Source organism: Vombatus ursinus, unplaced genomic scaffold (assembly GCF_900497805.2).
Source record: "Vombatus ursinus unplaced genomic scaffold, bare-nosed wombat genome assembly UNPS02004331.1, whole genome shotgun sequence".
Classification (NCBI taxonomy): Eukaryota; Metazoa; Chordata; class Mammalia; order Diprotodontia; family Vombatidae; genus Vombatus; species Vombatus ursinus.
Genome location: NW_020944109.1, coordinates 22,216 through 42,192, shown reverse-complemented (window position 1 = coordinate 42,192; position 19,977 = coordinate 22,216). Strand labels below are relative to the sequence as shown.

Genomic DNA, 19,977 nt, shown 5'->3' with positions numbered 1-19,977 from the left:
TCATCATCATCATCATCATCATCATCATCATCATCACCATCATCATCATCACCATCGTCATCATCATCACTGGTATATATTATGTTCTAGGAGAAAGAGAAAGAATGAGACTAGAGAGAAGTGTGTCAGGGTGGGCAGGGTGAGAGAGAAGGGTGTTAGGGGTGGGGAATAGGGCACCCCTTCCAGATAGACAGGATTCAAGGAAAGCTCAGTGAGGAGGTAGGGGACACCATGATCATGAGGACATCAGTGCTAATAACCTGAGGCACGGCCACCTTCTGAGGGTCCTTTGCCCTCTGGGACCCCAGGGCACAAGTGGGGTACCCGGCAGTCTCTGGCTACCAACAGCCCAGGGGTGGCACAGTTGGTGGTTGCGGGGATAGCTCAAAGGTACAAGGCAGCCGGCTCAGCTGTCTAAGGATGCCGCCCCCCAGAGCACACGCTCAGGCTGACCTTATCAAGCTCCTCTTGCTTGCCGAAGAAACGGTGATAACGGCGGTACTTGCCCTCACGGTACTTGGCCTCCAGGTGGTGCCGCCGGTCCCCAGGGCTGCTGCTGGGGTGCAACGCTTCACTAGGGGGGACATTGGCTGCCCAGAACTGCTTCCCGGCCTCATTCCCCAGATGATGGAAGAGCTGAGAAAACAGAGTTTGGGGTAGGGGAGGTCAGGAGCTAGCACTGACAGCATTAGTGCCCCTTCCTGACACGGCATGCCCCTCTCTCCAAAAAGGGAAACTGAAGTCAAAAGCCTGGGGAGGGTCTAGCTTAAGTCAGTACCTAAACTTCCTCCTGTCCTAGCCTGGGCCCTGGGCTTGGCCCTTTGGGCAAAGACAGATCAATATTCAAGAACTGGACGGATGGACAGACATTTTAAAAGCAAATAACTAGAGAGACAGGTGTTTAAAGAAAAGACAGATATTTAGAGAGGATATATGGATACCTATTTAGGAAAGAGATATTTAGGAAGGGAACAGACTGATAAATGCACAGACATTTAGGGAGTAAATAGAACGAAGAAGTGAGTATTTAGGGACTGGATAGACATCAAGGGAACAGAAAGACAGACATTTATCAGGGAAGGATAGGGGAGCCTCCAGCTGCCAGCTCTGCTCCACCCCACCCAACATCTGGAACATTACATTCCTGAGGTTCTCAAAGCTTGGGGTGGGGGTGGGGAGCATCTGTCTGTATCCTGATGAGGAGGGCGGGGATTTTGGAAACAAGCCCTCTACCCCAGCTCCTCAACCCAAGATACACACACCCCAGTGATTTCCGGCCAAATATTCCTGTCTAGGCCCAGGAGGGTCACTCTCGGGGGCTGGGCCAGGGAGGGGGCTTCCTCTGCTGTTGGAGTCTCCAGGCTCAGCTGCCTCTTGAGTTGGACGTTCTTTGATCTTGGGGCGAGGGGAGGGGGTTGGAGGAGGTGTAGAATTGAGGGCAGTCAAGAGTCCATCCTCCTGCTGCAAAACAGAAAGTTCTGGGGAAAGGAAAGGGAGAGAATGACGTCCTCACCTCAATCAGATCCTCTGTCCACACTTTCCGGTCCATCTTCAAGCTCCGAACCTTGGAGATAGAAGGCCCCAGCCATCGATGCTCCCCTGGGGACAGAGGGATACAGGGGTGCCGAGTGACACAGCTGACCAGGTATGGAGCCTTCCCGTTCTTATGCTTCCCTCCCCACAAGCAGCCACCTTTCTCATATCCTGCCCTGACCCCAGGGGGAGACACATACATGGGCAAGGGGTAGATTGGGGGGAATTGGGGCAGAGAAATAGGGGAAGGAAGAAGGTAGGCAAGAGAGAAAAGCAGTGTGATCCAATGGAGTGAGCTCTGAACTGGGGGTCCAGACACCTGGGTTCTAGACAAGAAGGGCCATTTTCAACTGGACAGAAGGAAAAACTTCCCAATGCTAGAACTTAATTGTTTTTCCCCCTGCAGCATTCTCTCTCCTAACCTCCTTATTTCTATGGAGGGCTGGTCACAACTATGTCCACAAATATGAATTTCCACTCTTTGCCAAATCTCATAGATTCCAGATTAACCCATCTCACATCCATCCTCTTCTCTCCACTTATGAGGACATTACCCAAGCTAGGCCAGGGCCTCATCACCTCTCACCCACACTAAAACAAAACCTCCTAGCTGGTCTCCCTGACTCAAATTTCTCCCCACACTCCAAGCTATCCTCCACACAGCCGCCAAAACGATTTTCCTTAAACCCAGATCTGATCATGTCACTCCCCAGCTCAAAAAGCTGCAGTGGCTCCCTATGGCCTTTAAGATCAAACACAATCCTCTGTTTAGCATTTAAAGCTCTGCGTCTGATTCTAAACTATCTCTCTGGGCTAAATGCACATTGTTCCCCACCACTCTCCCCATGCATTCTCCATACAAACTGACTCTTTACTGTACAGGACATTATTTCTCCCATGTTCATGCTTTTGCATAGGATGTGACATGCCTGATATACTTCCTCCTATCATCTCCAACTTTTGGAATGCCTAACTCCCTTCAAGGCCCAGCCCAAGTGCGGATGCCTATGAGATTTCCTGACCGCCCCTGTTGTTAGTGCCCTGCCCTCCCAAGATGATGTTTTTGTCTCGTATATATTTTTCATTTACTTATTTGGGAGCATCTTGTACTGCGCCCCCCCCCAATGTCAGTGAGGTCCCCAGTGCCTGGGTGCTAGCACAGTGGCTGCCACGTAGATCATAGTTTTCAAGGCAGAAGGGACCTTAGAGATAATGAGTCCAACCCCCTCATTTTACACATGAAGAAACTGAGGCACAGTTAAGTGATTTGTCCAGAGCCACATATCTAATAAGTGTCCGAGGTGGGATCTGAACCCAGGTCTTCCTCACTTTAACTCCAGTGCCCCATTCTCTAAACCAGGTTTCCTCTCTTAGGATCCCTCAATCCTTCAGGGCTCTCTGCTCAAGGGCACCTCCCACAAGAGGACAGCTCTTCCAGTTGGAAGCAGCTGGTCACCAGTAGCCTCACCTCGGCCCCTGCGCTGAAAGCACTTTGTATTTAATTGGTACATATAATCTCTAGTAGATTGCAAGCATATTGTGGGCAGTGACATACTTGACTTTGTATCCCCAATGCCCAGCATAGCACCTGGCACAGAAGTAACACTTAAGAAATGCTTGATAAATTGGATTGAACGGAATGTTGTAGAAGGAAAGCCCTGCTCAAGTAGGGAGTGGACCAAGCAATCACTGAGCTAGGCAGTGGGAATGCAAAGGCAAAAATTAGACTCACTGGCCTCTGAGCTTCACTAGGAATCTGGGGGGCTTGTGGTCCACTAAGACCTCCTGGTCTTTTTCACAAGCACTGCCATCTAGCCACATCTCATTGCCCAAATTCAGCCTAGCATTTGAGGCTCTATTCCACTTGGCACTTTCATTTCACACAACTCTCCTTCATAAAGTCTATATTCCAACCAAACTGAAGGGTACATCCTCTCCCATACTCATTTTCATGCTTACTCTTGGCATTTCTCTCTTTCTTCTGATTCTCGGAATCATACAAGAAGAATCCCCGCTGTCATTCCCAGAATGATGAGCATTTACAAAACCCTTGCCTCACAACAACCTTCAGTGATAGATATTGTGATATCATTATTCTCATTTAATGATAAAGAAACTGAGGCCCAGAGCAGGGTAGCGACTTGCCCAAAGTCACACAGAGGGTAAGCGTCAGACTCCCAGGTCTCTTGACTCCCAAGGCCAGAGCTCTTCACCCTGCATTCTGCCACCCTTTCCAGGCTGCCCTTCTCCAGGAAGCTGTCCCAAGAGCACATCAGGTTCCCATGTTTGAGGCGGGATGGCTGAGTGTCACATACCTGCACATCTCTTGCAAATCACAAGGCAGAGGTTGATGGAGGCCCAATCTGGATGTGGGGCCCCACAGTCGGCGCAGTGTCGGTTAGGGGCATCAGCCCAGATCTGCTCAGCCACATCCATGGTGGACAGGGCCTCCGCAATGGCACCCTGCATGGCCTCCAGCCACTCGGCCTTCTCCGACTCTGACTCAGCCGAGAAACTAAGGGGATATGGATGATGAGCAAGGCTTGAGGGAGATAATGGGGGACGCAGCCTGGAAGAAGGGGGACAGTGCCAATAGGATGGCCCATGGTGAAGAAAGGTAAGCAACCCAAGGGCTGTGGAAGACAGAGGCAAAGGGGAGGAGGTCATCTGGTATGAAAAGAGCTTAGGGCTGGAAGATGTGACAAGCAAAGGATGGAGAAAGTAAGACACGTGGGCTTGTTCAACCTCAGAAGGGACAGGGGTGGGACAACTGAATGGCCTGATGACGGCACTGGAAAAGTTGGTTGTTCAAAGTGGGGGAGGTTGTTCAAGGTAAGCAGCCATGGATGGAGGAGGTGAGACTGTTGGGTTGTCCAAGATGATGGGATAAAATTGAAGGAGACAAATGGCTCGAGAAAGGAGGATGTGGAGGGTAGGGTTGTCTAAAGTATGAGGGACTGGACTGGGGGAGAGGAGTCATCTGAGGATTGAGGTGGTGAAAGGGACTGGGATGGAGGTGGGAGGAGCCCAAGACTGGGTGAGAAGAGTAGCCTAAAAATTGGGAGGCAGGGATAAGGGGAGGTTAATTATCTGAAGGGGGGGTGAGGTAGCTAAAATATGGGGGACAAGAATGAGAAAAGCAAGTGTCTTGGGGACAGTAGAGCTGGGAGTCAGAGGAGCTCACCTGAAGATCCGATAAGGAGTGGTGAGATCAAAGCTTCTCCGATCTGAGTCTTTCACATTGCCTACGCTCATATCAATGAAAGTGATGCCTATACCCATCTGGTATTCCTGGGAAGAAGATGAGGCTAGAGATGGAGTTCCAAGACAGCATCCAGGGGGTTGTATGGGTGGACAGGGAGGGCTGGGATAGGAGAAGGAGGGATGAGGGTGCAGCGGGGCTGAGGGTATTGGAGGGGATGAGGATGCTGGGGGGATAGGAGGAGAGGATGAGGGTGAAGGGGGGGATTCTGGTTCCCATCCCCCTACTCCACTGGGCTCCTCCTCAGGAATCACACCCACCTCCAAGTTCTTATACAGTAGCACCTTGTCACCGACCACCACCACATAGAGCTTGCTCTTCACCCCTCGAAGCTCCAGGCTGCCAGCTTGGTCTGGGATCCCAGGACAGTGAGGCTCCAGGGGGCTGGCCTTTGAGAGCCGGGCCCGGCCCCGCTGCTCCTCCACCGCCTGCTGAAGGGCCTGCATCCAGTCCTTCCGCTCAGCTACATGCGGCAAGAGGAAGGGAAGCTCCAACTCTGAGATCCCAGGCTCACCTCCTCTCCCTTTCCCTCAGCTCTTTCCTTGCCTGCTCAACAATCACTTTTTGCCAGGAACCCCTACTGGGTTAACCCCCAGCTCTGATCAGGTCTTCATTCGCCATCCTTTAAATTTCCCATGCCCCTTCAGCTCAGCTTTGATGCCCATGCTGTGGATGTGGGGTGTGTGTCCCCTTCAGCCTGGGGTAGGACGGCAGGGAGGGCCGTGCTAGGAACAGAGCTGTGCCTCCTTTTTAGATTGGGGGGAGCACTTTTCCTAACTTTCAATGCCCCTTTCTTCGCCCTCCTTTATCCCGTCTCACCATCACTCTCAGCCCGGAAGACAAAGGTCCGGTTATGTGTGATGACTTCAAACTTCTGGTCACTGATGCCAGAAACTCGAGAGATGGAGGAGACAGGGATGAAACGCTTGGAATACGCATCCTAGAGTATCAGAGGGGAGAGAGGTGGAAGAGGAGGAGAGCGACCCAAGAGGCAAGTCACTCAGAGATCCGGCTCCCCAAGGTCCAACCCTCTAGAGCTCCCCAAAAATAGCTTCTCTTTCTTTATCCCTTCCTTCTCTGCAGGACTAATGAAGGAACTGGGCTCTGGTATGGGCAGAGCCTCAATCTGGAGGTAAGGTTAGGCCTTATTCCAGGGTCAAGATCAGGTTTCAGTAGTGACCAGAATAGGATGCAACAGGGTTGATAACAAGCATTTATATAGTGCCTAGTACGTGCCGGGCACTGGGCTAAGTGCTTTTTACAAATATTATCTCCGTTGATCCTTACAATAGACTTGGGAGGTAGTGTAGGGTTGGATAGCATTATCCCCATTTTACAGTTAAGGAAACTAAGGCAGACAGAGGTGAAGTGACTTGCCCAGGGTCACACAGCTAGGAAATGTTTGAGGCTGGATTTGGACTCAGAACATCCAGTCCCAGCACACTATCCACTGAGCTACCTTAGGATCAATGTTCTACTGGGGGCCAGGATTAGGGCTCAGTATAGAGATAGAATTGGATCTCAGTCCAGTACTTGGGTCAACATTCAGTGTGGGATCAGGGTTGTCAGGGGCCAGGGTCAGGGCTCAGTCCAGAATCTCCTGGAGTCTCACCTTGTCGCTGTCAAAGTACCGTAGGTAATCAGAGTCCAGCCTGACCCATCGCTTCTGATAGATGTAGGATCTGGCAGTGTAAGATATGTGGGGCCTTAGGAGAAGATAGTCATAAGCAGTCAGGCTTCCAGGCTCCACCGCTCCATGGTCAGGGACCCACAGATAGGTTTCATGGGATGGAGACCTAGACTGAGACAACCTAGGAGGCCTGCTTTGCCATCCACCTGCAGAGGCGGGTGGCCTTCAACTGAAGAAGAGATCCCAAGGTTGGGGGGGGGGGCAGGGGGAGAACGACAAGAGGCAGGATGAGACAGCGCGGCCCGTGGAAGGCTGGGAGAGTGGGAGACAGCGTGGCCCATGGAAGGCTGGGATAGCAGAGACAGCAGGGGATGGAAGGGATCTTCCTGGAGGAAAGGGACTAGGCCAGATGATCTCAAAGCCCTCCCGTGCTATATGCCCCAAAGCCCAAGAAAAAGAGATCTCTAAGCATCACCCACAGGAAATTTCTAAGCCCTATTGATGGGAGATCTTGAAGCCAGAATTCATTGACAGAGCACGTTCTCCAAACACTATGAACAAGGGGGTTCCGGGTAGGGCATGGGGGAGCAGGAGGGACTGTAGGGTCATCACTCACCCCTGAGGTGGGTTCTTGTCCAGCCAGCCAACCTTGATGACAGGTGTGGAGGGAGTTGAGGTCCAGGGCGGCCCCTCCATAGGATGCAGGGGGAGCTCTGGGGCTGCGGTGTTGCTGAGGCTTGGGGATCTCAGACCAACATCATCCCATATGCCACTGGGGAAAGCATAGGGACAGGGTAGGTAAGGGGCAAGGAGAACCTCCTCCATTGAAGGAGGGGACCCCAGGGAAGGGGGGAAGGGGAGGTGGGCATTTGGAGGAGTCCCTGATGGACACTGGAGGGACAATGGAGAAGGCACCCAGGAGGATGCCACTCCCCTATGGGAACAGGAAGAACCCAGTGAAGGAGGATCTTGGCTCCTACTTGGGGATGTCCTCATAGCAGTGAGGGTCCTCCGCAAGCTCGTCACCTTCACTCAGCAGACTGGCCACGCTCACAGTCCTCGGGACATCTTGCAGGGATGGCTCCTCCTACCCCGCACCAGGTACCCCTGATCAGACTCTTCCCCTCTCAGGCTTCCCCTACCCCCTCTACCTGGCCCCCTGGCTCCTCCCTTCCGGGCCCCCCAACCCCCAAAAGAGCCAAGGCCAGTTTCACACTTCCTCTACATTACCTTGCCCGTCATCCCCCTGCCCATGCACACAGACACAGACACAAACTGGCACATGTACACCCACAAAGTCCAGTCTCACAGGCCCTCCTCCCCACTCCCACTGGAAGTTAAGCTTAGGTAGGAATTGAGAAGCCCTGTTTATTCCTCCCTGCTGATCAACAGTGTCCCGTGCCCTCCACCATCCACCCCCAAGGAATCCAAGAAGAAGAAGGCTCTGTCCTGCTCAAACTGCCAAGTGGGCTTGGGCTGATCAAGACAGGCTTCTTCAAGCTTCCCAGTCTTTCTCCTTAATGGTGAGGAGGCACAAGGCACAGTGGAGTTCAGTTTTTGATCAGCACCCTCCAACTTCCACATCTCCCATGTTTCCTGTGCTCCACCTTCCCCTTCCCCCAACCAGACTGGGAGCTCCAAGGTGGCAGGGATTGTGTCTTACATCTACATTCTGGATCTTCCCCAGATCCTGGCAGAAGGCCCTACATACAGCAAGTGAGTCTCAGATGTTTGCTGTATACTGTCCTGTGGTTACCCCGCCTGTGGACCAGTGGCCCCTCTTCTATGCCACCCCCCATCCTCTGCCACCTCACCTTGTACTAAGGGCTGGAGACACTCGACCCTCCCACCTTTCTCCCAGGGTTCCCGCCCTGTGGATTGGACAAATAGATGAGAGAGACAGCTTTCTCTGTGGAGATGCACAGACAGGCAAATATGTGGCCCCAAGCAGACAAAAAAGACAGAAAGATAGCCTCATGAGAACACATTCAGCCTTCGTGGTGACAGATGCCTGTTGCCCACCCAAGCCCACCCCATAGTCCCCACCTTGTTGACCATCACTGGGGTGGGGCTTGGGGCTGGTGGCCCTTCTTCAGGAAGCTCATCATAGTCTGAATCGTCTGTAGGAGAGGCATGAGAGTTAAGTCTGGAGGGCAGGGGGACCCAGCACACAGCAAGAGGCTCCTACCCTCCACGTCTGGCTGCATTAGCTCCCTCACCCAGGGAACAGACCCCATGGCAAGAGTTCAAGGAACTTTGAAATCGTCTAGGAAACTCAGGGCTGATCTAAGTACTGTCTCGGGGAGTAACAGGGGAGTGGGCAGAATTACTGACGCCAGAATTAGCAGCTACACACTAGTGAAAAGAGCACTGAGTGAGGGGCAAAGGACCTGGGTCCTACTTCCTAGCTCTGACTTTAAGGAAAGCCACTTCTCTTCGGGCCTGAGTTGCCTCCTCTATAAAATGAGGGGACTGGACGAGGTGCTACCTAAAGTCCTCTCCCTACTCTAAATCCTATGATGCTAGGAAATGTCTCCATTGCCCTAAGCCATCCTCATCCTGCCCTTTTAGCATGAAAGTGGAGTGGGGCAGGAAATGCTATTTATAACAGGCAGTGTGAGAGAGAAAGAGGGTGTTCAGCCCACTCCTGGCATCGTCACAGCAAGCAACATCCTGTTGGGAGCGAGCGAGGGAAGGAGGGAGGAGGCTCAAGGAAAGAAGGATACCCCATCACAGTAGACTAGTCAGGGCCACTGGGATGCGGACACTATGGTGGGGCCAGGAGCATGTGGCCACAGGGGCTTATGGTCATCTAGTGACCACTGGTGGAAGAACTGATGAGAACATTTACAAGAACAAGAGCTTGTCCAGACACGAACCAGGATAGGGAAGGAGCTAGATCTCAGGCCAGGTGAGGTTTGGATAAAAGAAATCAAGGGGTTTTTAGTCTGGAGAAGAGAAGACTTGAGATGGCACATGACAGTCATTTGAAGGACTGTTATATAGAAAGAGGCACAGGCAAATTCTGTTTGTCCCTAGAGAACACTCAGAACAATGTGGGGAAATCACAGAGAGGGAAATTTGGCAAAACAGAAGGGAAAACTCCTTAATATCAATTTGTCCTACAATGGAATGGCCTGCCCTAGGAGGGTATACGATCCCTGTCATTGCAAAGGCTTGGAGAGTGGGTGTGAGGTGGGGGAGCTTCCAGGGGGATGGGTTTGTGCTCCCACGACTGACAGGTGGCCCAGGACAGAGGAACACCTTTTAACTGGACAGTCAAAGAAGACACAATGGGGGAAAACATCCCTCAGCTAGAACTCAGGGAATAATGGTCCAGACCTCCTTGCCAGCCATGACAGAAGGCAGGCTACGGGCCCAATGGAAACCAGATAGGGCGACTAATGGAAAATAAGCTTCTGTCTAATGGAATCAAACCAGGCAGTGAGCTGAAAAGAAATCTGACTGCAGGTCTAGAGTTGTAACATTCGTGCAAATTTTGAAGCTACAGGAGAAGCAACATTGAGCTCGATGCCAACTTTCTATCATTAGTGTTTTCTCAGACAAAGTTCAAGAAGAAATATCAGCCCCAGGCTAAGTTTGCCCCCCACAAACTGTTGGGTGTCTGCAGACATGGAAAGACAACAAGAGACGCCTGCAGGAAAACTGCAAAGAAGCCATTTGGGGAGAATTCTTTAAGGCTAAGGGATACCCCAAATACCACATTTCCTTTAAGTTCATCTAGTTCATTCCTAGAGCTCCACACAATACCAATGGAAAGCAGTCAAGGACAATCACTGCACCATAAGAAACAATGATTATAAGGAATTCAGAGGAACAGAAGACTTACCAAACTCAGGCAGCAGGCGGGAGGGCTTCGGGGGGATTTCTGGGGCACTGAGGGCAAGTGGAGGGGGCTGGGAGGGAATCTGGGAGATGGGGGACAAAGGTGCATCAAGCTCGGACTCCAGTGACTTCTCCTCTTCTGTGGGGAGACTATAGGAGAGAAAGATACTATGGGTCAAATGGACTTGTGGTGACCCTGCTTTGTTCCATAACCTTGAGCCTCCAATGATGTCTCAGAACAACAGAAGGGTCGTTCTGCCCACCTGCCTATCCCCATGGGAATCTCCTTGCTGTCCCCACACCACCACCTTTGCTGTCAAGTTTCCCTCTTAGTCTGTGCCTCCATTCCCCTAGCTGTGATCCAAGTCTCAGTCTCCTCATCTACTGCCTGGATAACTGTAGCAACTCCCCACATGGAGACTGGGGGAGACTGAGGAAGACAGAGACACATAATAACTGGAGAAGAAAGTCATAGATTTAGAGCTGGCAGGAAACTTTGTTGTTGTTCATTTGTTTCAGCAGTGTCTGACTCTTTGTAACCCCATTTGGGGTTTTCTTGGCCAAAATACTAGAGTGGTTTGCCATTTCCTTCTCTAGTTCATTTTACAGATGAGGAAACTGAGGCAAACAGGGTGAAGTGACATGCCTAGAGTCACACAGCTAGTGTCTGAAGCCACATTTGAACTCAGGAAGGTGAGTATTTCTGACTCCATGATCCACACTCTATCTACCAAGCTACCTAGCTGCCCCCAGGAAGGAAATTTAGAGAATATCTATTCTGTTCCCCACATTCATTCATTGAATGCTTATTCTGTGCCAGGCACTGTGCTAGACAAAGACAAAAAGCAGTTCCTGCCCTCAAGGAGCTTACATTCTATGGGAAGGGAACAATTCCATGGAAAAGCAAAGCAAAGCATACACGAAATAGACACAAAGTGATACAACACAAAGTAATCTCTAAGAAGGATGGCACGATCAACTGGGGAGATGATCAAGACTGGCTTCCTATAGGCAATGATCCTTGAGCTAAATTTCAAAGACAGCCTGGAGAATCTACAGGGAAGAGGCAAAGAGGAAGTATAAAGCCTTAGCACAGAGCTTAGCACAGAGCTGGTGCTAAATCAATGGGGCAGCTAGGTGGTGTAGTGGATAGAGTGACGATCCTGGAGTCAAAAAAACATGAATTCAAATCTAGCCTCAGACACATAGCTCTATGACCCTGGACAAGTCACTTAACCCTGTCTTTCTCAATCCTTCATCTGGGCTAAGGCAATAACCTCTATGGTGTCCCTGCTTCTAGTCTCTTTCCCTTCTCCAATCCATCCTCCACACAATCACCAAAAATAATCTTTCTAAGATACAAGCCTGACCTCATTACTCCCCTCTTCAAAAAACCTTTGGCAGCTTCCTATTACCCCTCAGGATAAAATACAAAATCCCTAGTCTCCTCTTCCTCCTGTCTTTCCCACAGTGACCTTGAGCTTACAGGTATGTACTCAAGGGTCATCAAGAAGGACATGTACATTTGTTGGCCGGCCTCTGAGACCCGACCCCAGCCCCAGGGCAGTACCACAGCAGGAGCAAAGGGAAACAAAGTAAGAATGAATCAAGCCCGTCTGTCACCACTAGGAAGTTCTTTCAGGCAAGCTCATGGAACCCCGAGCTTCTGAGGAGCACATTGTGAAAACTACTCTGGTCTCTCCCAGTTGCTCGAGGCAGCTAGTGTGGAGAAAGCCCTGAATAAGAGTTCTAATATTGGCCCTGACACCACTGGCTCTTTGACCTTGGGCGAGTCATCAAGATGTATTCCCTACCTCTCTTCAAATCTTCAGGTCCTTCAAGGTCCAGCTCCAGTCTTGCCAGAAAACATCTCTGATCACCCTGACTCCAGTCCCACCCTCCTTGGGGAAACATTGGCCAACAGCCTTTCCGTCAGCAAAGATGTGCTGACTGAGAGGTGGAGAAAGGGGAAACAGAGACAGCTCAGCACTCAGCATGATTTCCTTAAAGGAAAATTACAGATATGAAACCTATCTACAATCTCAGTCCATCCTGGCTTGTTCCTGCCTGCTATCTCCCCTTTATCTCCTCGGGGCCCAGGAATGAAGTGGCCATTGAGCCTCTTCTTGGCTGGTTTCCTGGGGGTTTTCCTGGGCTCAGGGTGAAAGGTGTGTGGGAGGTGGATGACAAAGTCCTGTCTCCATTCAGTGGAGTTTTCCCAGGAAGCTGGGGGAGAAGGAAGCACAGAATGCCACAGCTAGAAGGGATCTGGAGATCTTATAGTCCAGTCTTCCTGAGGGAGAAACTGAGGCTCACAGTGGGAGAGGGCACTACCCAAGACCCCACATGGACTTAGTGCTTAAGGAAGAACTAGTCCAACTCATGGCCAAGTAACACTACCACCCTCAACAAGTCACCATCCAGCAACTGCTTGAAGACGTCCAATGACAAATAATTACTTTCCCCAAAAGTCTTATTCTATTTTTAAATAGTTCTCATTTTTTTAAGAGGTTCTACTTATACTGAGCAGAGATCTCTTTCCTTACAACTTCCTCCCATCCGTTACTTGTAGTTCTGCCTTCTGGGGCCAAGTAGAACAATGCCCCTCCATGTGACAGACTTACAGATACTTCAAGATTGCTATCATGTCCCCGGTAAGGCTTCTCTCCAACAGGCCAAACACCCCCATTCCTTCAGTTGATCTTGGGCATAGCATCTCATTTCCTCCTCCTTGTGGTTACGCTGCTCTGGACACGATCCAACACCCAAACATAGAGGTCACCACTGGCCCAGCCAAGTCCTGTACCCAGGCCAGCCTTGCCTGGGACGGATGTTAGCTGATCTTTCTGGCTCAGACTGAGGAAGGGCTGATGGCATAATAATGTAAATAATGAATATCAGAGAGAGGTAGCATGTCATGAGGTAGAGAAAGCCAGTCTCAGAGCCAGTAAAAGCTGGGTTCAAGTCCTGCCTCTGACACAAGTTGGTCATGTGACCCTCAGTTACTTAACCTCTCCATGTTCTAGGCAACTCTCTAAGACTCTAAGTTGCCAAAAACATGACCTACGATGGTAAAGGGAGTTTCCACACTGGGAACTTCCTATAACAATGAAATAATAGGTCTAGTTCTTTCCCCTAACTAACTTTGCCACTCTCTACAGAGCTCCTATGCCTGGGGTACTTTTTGGAAGAGCGAGGATGACTGGCTGCATTTTACAAAAGAGGAGACTGAAGCCTAGAAAGGGTCATAGGATCACAAATCTAGAGATGAAAGGGGCCTCTGACATCATCTGGCCCAACCTCTTCATCTGTAGATGTGGACACATGCTCAGAAAGATTAAGGAGCTTCCCCAAGGTCACACAGGGATCAGACGTGGGATCGAACCCAGGTCCTGTGACTTCACAGTCAGGGCTCCTTCTCCTGCACCAAGATCATACAGTTGGGAAATGTTAGAACTCAGGTCTCTTCTCATGACATGTACTGAGGAATCTGCTGTCCCTCTGACACGTGACTTCCTGGTCTCCTTTGGGGTGACCCCCCATAGCCCCAGCTTATCTGTTTGAGGTGGCATCATCAACCCACCATGCCCCCACAGTGACCCAGAAGCCCTGTGGAGACCTACACTTGCAGCTTACAGGGCTCTGCTACCTGGTGGCACCATCTTGCCCCAAATGTTGACTTAGGTTCCATTGATCCCTTTCCCTTTTCAAAGGTTGTTCACCCTGTTGGAGCCCTTGCCTTCCCACTCTGAAAGGCAGGCTCTGGCTTTCTAATGGGCAGGTCCTCTGCCCAGTGACTGACCCAATCTTTCTTGGCTCAGGTAATCACCTCTTCCTGCCTAGCCAGAGCTTATGGAACAGCTTAGACCTTAGGAACCCCTGGGAAAGTGACCTTCCCAAATCCTGGAAGCTGCCATGGTTTTCTAACAGCTCTTGTTCCGTCCTATGATCTCCGTCAACTTCAAGCCACCTTTCACACACTATCAAAATAATCTTCCTAATGTACAGGCATGACCACATCACTCTTACCTTCAAAAACCTTCAGTTGCATCCTACTGACTAATGAGTTCAGTTCAAACACCTATATGTGGCATTCCAGTGCCTCTACAACATGGCATCACCTGACCATTGCAATATTTATGCTCCTTTCTCCAACCTTTATGATCCAGTCAAACTAGACCCTTTACCCCCGAACCCACATGCTATCCAGCCCCTGCACATCTGCTCAGGCAGTTCCCTATGCCAGGAATGCCTTCCTTTCCTCTCTTCACCAAGTGAATTCTTACCCATCATTTAAATCTTCACTTAAAAGCCATCTCCTTCAAGTAGCTTGTCCCCTCAGGCCTGAGATATCAATTGTTTGAACCTCTCTAATTCAGTTATTTAATGGTGTATATCAAAGCTATCTGTATCTGTTTGCTCCCTATCCAAGACCCTGTACTCCCTAAGGACAGAGAGCATGCCTTGTCTAGACTCGGTGTCTCTCCCAAGGCCCAGGGTGAGCCCTGCACCCAGAGGAAGCGTGTTATTCTTTGTCTTCCCTCCCCACCACTCAACAGAAATTATTCTTTCCAAAGTCACCAATGACTTCTTCATCATCAAATCAAATGGCCTTTTCTCATTTTTATTTTCTTGACTTTTCTATGCCATCTGATCCTCACCTCTTACAGGATACACTTTCATTCCTTTCCAGCCCTGCTTTCATTATTCTATGTCACCCTGTGCAAGATCATCCAATCAGACTATTCTTCTTGCTGGTTCCCACATATAATACTCCATGTCCCATCCCCATGCCTTTGCATTGGCTGTTCCTCATGCCTGGAATACTCTCCCTCTTCACCTCTTGAGAATCTGTTTCCTTCAAAACTTCATGTAGAAGGTGATCCTTAAGTTTTCCCTTTTCTTAACTGGTCCCCTTTCAGTCTCCCTACCATTCTCCAATTCATCCTTCTCACAGCTGCCAAATAATCTTCCTAAGGCATAGGCACAGGTACAGGCATAGGCATAAAAGGTCTACCCATGTCACAACCCTGTTTCAGAATCCTTCAGTGGCTCCTTTATCACCTACATGACAAAATACAAACTCATTAGCCTGGCATTCAAGGCCCTCCCTAATCTGACTCTATTTTCCTTTCCAGCCTCATTTCACATGAGGCTGGGTGATGGAACTACAGAAGCCATCTATCATGTCCACATAGTCACACCTACCATCACAGATACCTGGAAGGCACTCCATCCTCATCTCCACCAGTTGAAGTCTTTCTTCCTTTAGGGCTCAGCTCAGTACCCACCTACCTTCCCCCAGGAATCTTCCCTGTCTGCTCCACCCTTTTCACCTTTCCTCCAGGCACAGATGAAAATGGTCTTTTCCTCCTCAAATTTTCCTAGGCCATTTTGTCTGGATTTCTTCTCAACACTCATCACACATGATACCTTGTACATGAGTGCTGGACTGTGAGCACCTTCCTGAGGGCAGCATTTATGCTGCAATTACCCTTGCAATCTCTTTGCTAAGCAGAGGACCTTATACGTAACAGGTATCTTTACCCGATAAACATCTTTACTCTAAAATATCTCCAATTGGGTTTGTAACACGAGACCTCTTAGTTCCCACACAACCCCTGTAGCAGGACACCATGCAACGTGCCAACTCTCTGGCAGCAGAGATCAGACTGGGGGAGCTGTCCCCACCCTCTAAGACAGTCCCCATGGTAAGCCATTGGCCTAAGCAAGGGGGAAGACTCATAGGGTCCATCTTCACTCCTGAATCCCAGGACTCAGGGCAGAGCTTCCTTTCTGAGAAGTACCATGATTCATAGGTGGCTGGTCAAAGATTCCATCGTTCATTCATTCATCTAGAATTCATGACAGCGATGTTCAAACTCTTGGACAGACAAGGCCTGACCTGGATGGCCCTGGGGGCTACAGTCAGGAGCTAAGATGATAACAGGAGATAGCACTTTGAGAATACTTCAAGATTTACAAAGCATTTTACATATATTATCTCATTAGGTCCTCACAACAATCAAGTGAAGCAGATGTTACTATTTCCATTTTACAGATGAGAAAACTGAGGCTGAGAGAGGTTACACAACAAGGTCACATAGCTAGTAAGTACTTGAGGCAGAATCTGAACTCAATCATTCCTCACTCCAAGTCTAGTGCTCTACCTACTGTAACAAACAGCTGCTGATGAGGAGAGGAAGCCCCCAAATGTTTGACAGGTTTTTTTGGGGGCCTGTCCCACAGGTCTCATTTATCCCCTGGCCAAGGGCAACCTACTTCCTCAATCCTATTCTTCCTCTTCCACTTTCTCCACTCTTCTCTCTGAGCACTAGCCTGCTTCCTCTGAGATTGGTGTGAACCAACCCCAGCCCTTCCCCAGCATCATAAGACCCAAGAGGTCATTAGGTTCATGCCCCGGGCTAGGTCTCGGGGACCTCCTTGCAGAAACCAGGCTCCCTCTTGGTGCAGCATCTCATGCCTATGTCTTGCTGCCTCAAAGCAAAGTTTCAGAGGGCTCTATGCCCCACTCTAGACCCTTATAAGCTGGATGATCATGGGCAAGTCACTTCATCCCGCCCTGGAAAATCAGAGGTGGGAATAATAATAACTATACCACCCACTGCATAGGGTTGCTGTGAGACTCAGATGAAGGTCATTTTGTTTAGATAAGCATTTATTAAGCCCCTACTCCACATAAGACAGACAACGTATATAAAGCATTCTGTAAACTTCACCACATCACAGAAATATCAGACAATTGTATCAGCCTCCTCCTATCTCTCCTTTGCCATATACAGAGAAAAAGAGGCAGAGAGACAGAAAGAGATACTGACACTCAAAGACACAAAGAGAAAGGGGAGAAAAAACAGAAACCAAGATAGACACACTGGTCTCCTCCTCTCCCTCTCTCCGGGCTCTACTCCATCCCCATCTCAGCTCAGACCTCAGTCTCTCTTCTCTGGAAAACAGCAGTAGCCTCCTCAATGACCTTTCTGTATGTGAAGTCAACGATACCTTTCTACAACCCATTTCTGACCACATCACTTTTCTAGCTCAGGAACCTGCCATGGTTCCCCTATGATCCATGGGAAGTCCAAATTCTTCAGTGTTGTCTGGAGTCTGCCTTCAATCTCCCTTCTCTCCTGTCCTCACGTCTCCCAGCTCCCAGCTTCACACACCTTCATTATTTCAGCCAGGCCAGGCACCTCACCATTCTCTCCCTACCAGCAGCTGTGCCCTTTGCTCACTTGCCCTTCATATGTGGGAAGCTCTCTGGACTCCTATCCACATTGTCCTCATCCTTCAAGGCACAGCTCAAGCTTCTTTGTGCTCCAGAAGTCTTCCCTTCCCAGCGAGCCTCTAGGGATCGCCCTCAAGCAATCCTGGGGGAGGGGCAGAACTTCTGTGGAGACCCCCTTAGAAGTCTGAACCCCTTTTACCAGGCACTTTCATCAACTGACCCATGCACTGACCCATTCCCTCATTCACAACAACTAGAACTGTCCCAAAGTGAGATGGACTGTCCCAGGAGGGTCACTGGAGGTCTCTAGGCAGAGCTTGGATGAGCTCTTGTCAGAGGTATTTGAGAAAGGATTCCTGACCAGTTACAGATTCTCTCTGAGGCCCCTTCCAGATCTAAGTCTATGTATAACAAGTGTGGACAAACTTTAGCCTTGAGCCCCACAGGACAAACTCGAGCCCTAGTATATGTAACTCCCCCTTTGTTATTTTCTGACCCAGATGTTCCTAGTACCCCAAACATTGAATTAATCAGTTTCAAAGATCCAGCCTGGGGGGAACAAAAATCTAGTCATACTTTGCCAAGGTCATCCTAGTCACCAGCCCTTGAGAAAGGTTGTGGTGGAAGGAGGCAGCTGCACAGAACCACATCCCAGATCAGGCCTGCCCTGATAAAGCCACATACAGCCCCTGGAATTCAGGGGGTGAGGCTTCCAAGAGATCCTAGAGGGACCTCAGGAACCCAGGAAATACAGCCTGGGAGTCAGGGACTCCTGGATCCATTACTTGGCGGAGGGTGGGAGGGGGAATGAGAAGAAGGGAAAAGAGAAATAAGTCATTCTTCCCTTCTTATGGCTGCCTCCATGTTAAGCCAGCATTTCCCAGAAGACAGAAAGAGAAGAAACACCAGCAGAGATAGTCTTATAGAGACAAAGACCCACAGAGATGGGGGGGGGGGGCGGAAGAAGGTGAGGGAGAAAAGAGAGAGGAACAGAGAGAAAGAGACAAGAGAAGGAAAGAAAAAAGGGGGAGAAGGAAGGAGGGAGAGGAGGGAGAAGGAAGAGGAAAGGGAGGAAAGAGGGGCAGAGGGAGGGAGAGAAGAGGGAGGAAAAGAAAAGAAAAGAGAGAGGGAGAGAGACAGATGGAGAAGTAGAAGTAGAAGGAAAGAATAAGAGGAAGAAGAAATCAATTCAATGAGAGGGACAGAGACTTGAAAAAAGTCAGAAGAGACCTAAAGAAAAGAGAAAGTAATGGTGAGGAAGACAGAATGAAAAGTGATAGACAGTACAAGAGATAGAGAGCAGAGTAAGAAAAAACAAGACAGAAGAAAATTCTGAGATCAAGAAAGAATTGACTAGAGGAGAGGAAGAGAATGCAAGTGAAATAAGAGTCACTGAGAGAGGGGGACTCAGGAACAAGACCCACGCTGAGCCCCTGCAGCAGACACCTTCCCAGACTCCCCGGATTACTGTGGGGGGGGGGCTTTGCCCAAACTGGCCAACTGACACCACACCCGCTCACCCTCAAGTCGTATCCTCTTCGTCCTCCTCTTTCTTTCTCTGGCCAGCTGTGTCTAAAAGAATTTGTGATGTGTTCATGTGTTAGTATGTGTGCTTTTTTGCAGTGCGTTTTCTATCCGTGTGTGTCTGTGGGGTTATTCCGTGTATGTCTATGTGTTTATATCAGTAGGTGCTCAAGGCTGAGGTTTCAAGTATGTAACTGTGAATGTCCATCTGTTTTCTGTGTGTGTATAGGTACCCCTGTGTTTCTGTGTCTCTATGCCTGTCCAATGCTCCGCCTGCTTCCTGCTCTCCGCCTCTCCCCCTCCACCTCTCCCCCTCCACCTCTCAATACTTCCTGAAAACATGATCCCACAAAGAGAAAACGAAAAAAGTCACCCAGAATCCCCTGGGGCAGATACTTCCTCCCCAGCCCCCCCAGACTGCATGCCCCCCAAAATCCTTCACTGTCTCACCTCCCTCCCCAATCATGTGCCATCCTTCATTGCCACAGCTGGCTAGGGCAGGAAGTGAGAGGCTGGGGATGTTCCCCCTTCCCCCAGCTCAGTTCTGAGGCATTAAGAGGTATTCTCCCTTCAAGAGACCCAAAACCTTCCCCAGAGCTCCCTTAGCAACAAGTGACCATCTACTTGGGGACCTGGGATTGGCTAAGGAAGGACGAGGCTTTCCAGAGGGACTGAGAGGACATTTAGAGCTTTAAGAGTATCTAGGCTAATCCCCTTTCTTTATAGAGGGGGAAAACGAAACCCAGAATAAGGAAGTGTTTAAGTAAAAGGAGAAGCCGGTTCACCAAGCTCCCCAGCCCAGGAGTTCCCTACCATGTCCTAACATTCTGTGCCATCATGTCGCCTCTGCCATCCTCCCAGAACGGTCCTGGCTGACCAGGATGGAGGCCAGAGATTGGCTAGGCCACGGGCAGGCCCAGCAAAGGAGGAGCAGCT

The 19,977-nt window shown here is 49.9% G+C and overlaps 1 protein-coding gene across 1 annotated transcript in view; it reads right to left on the bottom strand.

Annotated features, from left to right (window-relative positions):
- The window catches only part of LOC114022935 (arf-GAP with Rho-GAP domain, ANK repeat and PH domain-containing protein 1-like), a 41,399-nt gene that overhangs the window by 3,221 nt on the left and 18,201 nt on the right, over nt 1-19,977 (bottom strand). Inside the window, exons 4-15 of the mRNA XM_027835381.1 lie at nt 10,276-10,421; nt 8,472-8,545; nt 7,406-7,512; nt 7,042-7,197; nt 6,408-6,501; nt 5,615-5,735; nt 5,056-5,258; nt 4,718-4,824; nt 3,849-4,048; nt 1,514-1,599; nt 454-636; nt 53-86 (exon numbers count right to left, since the gene is read on the bottom strand). Of these exons, the coding sequence (XP_027691182.1) occupies nt 53-86; nt 454-636; nt 1,514-1,599; nt 3,849-4,048; nt 4,718-4,824; nt 5,056-5,258; nt 5,615-5,735; nt 6,408-6,501; nt 7,042-7,197; nt 7,406-7,512; nt 8,472-8,545; nt 10,276-10,421 (1,511 nt within the window). The remainder of the gene's footprint in view (nt 1-52; nt 87-453; nt 637-1,513; nt 1,600-3,848; nt 4,049-4,717; nt 4,825-5,055; nt 5,259-5,614; nt 5,736-6,407; nt 6,502-7,041; nt 7,198-7,405; nt 7,513-8,471; nt 8,546-10,275; nt 10,422-19,977) is intronic.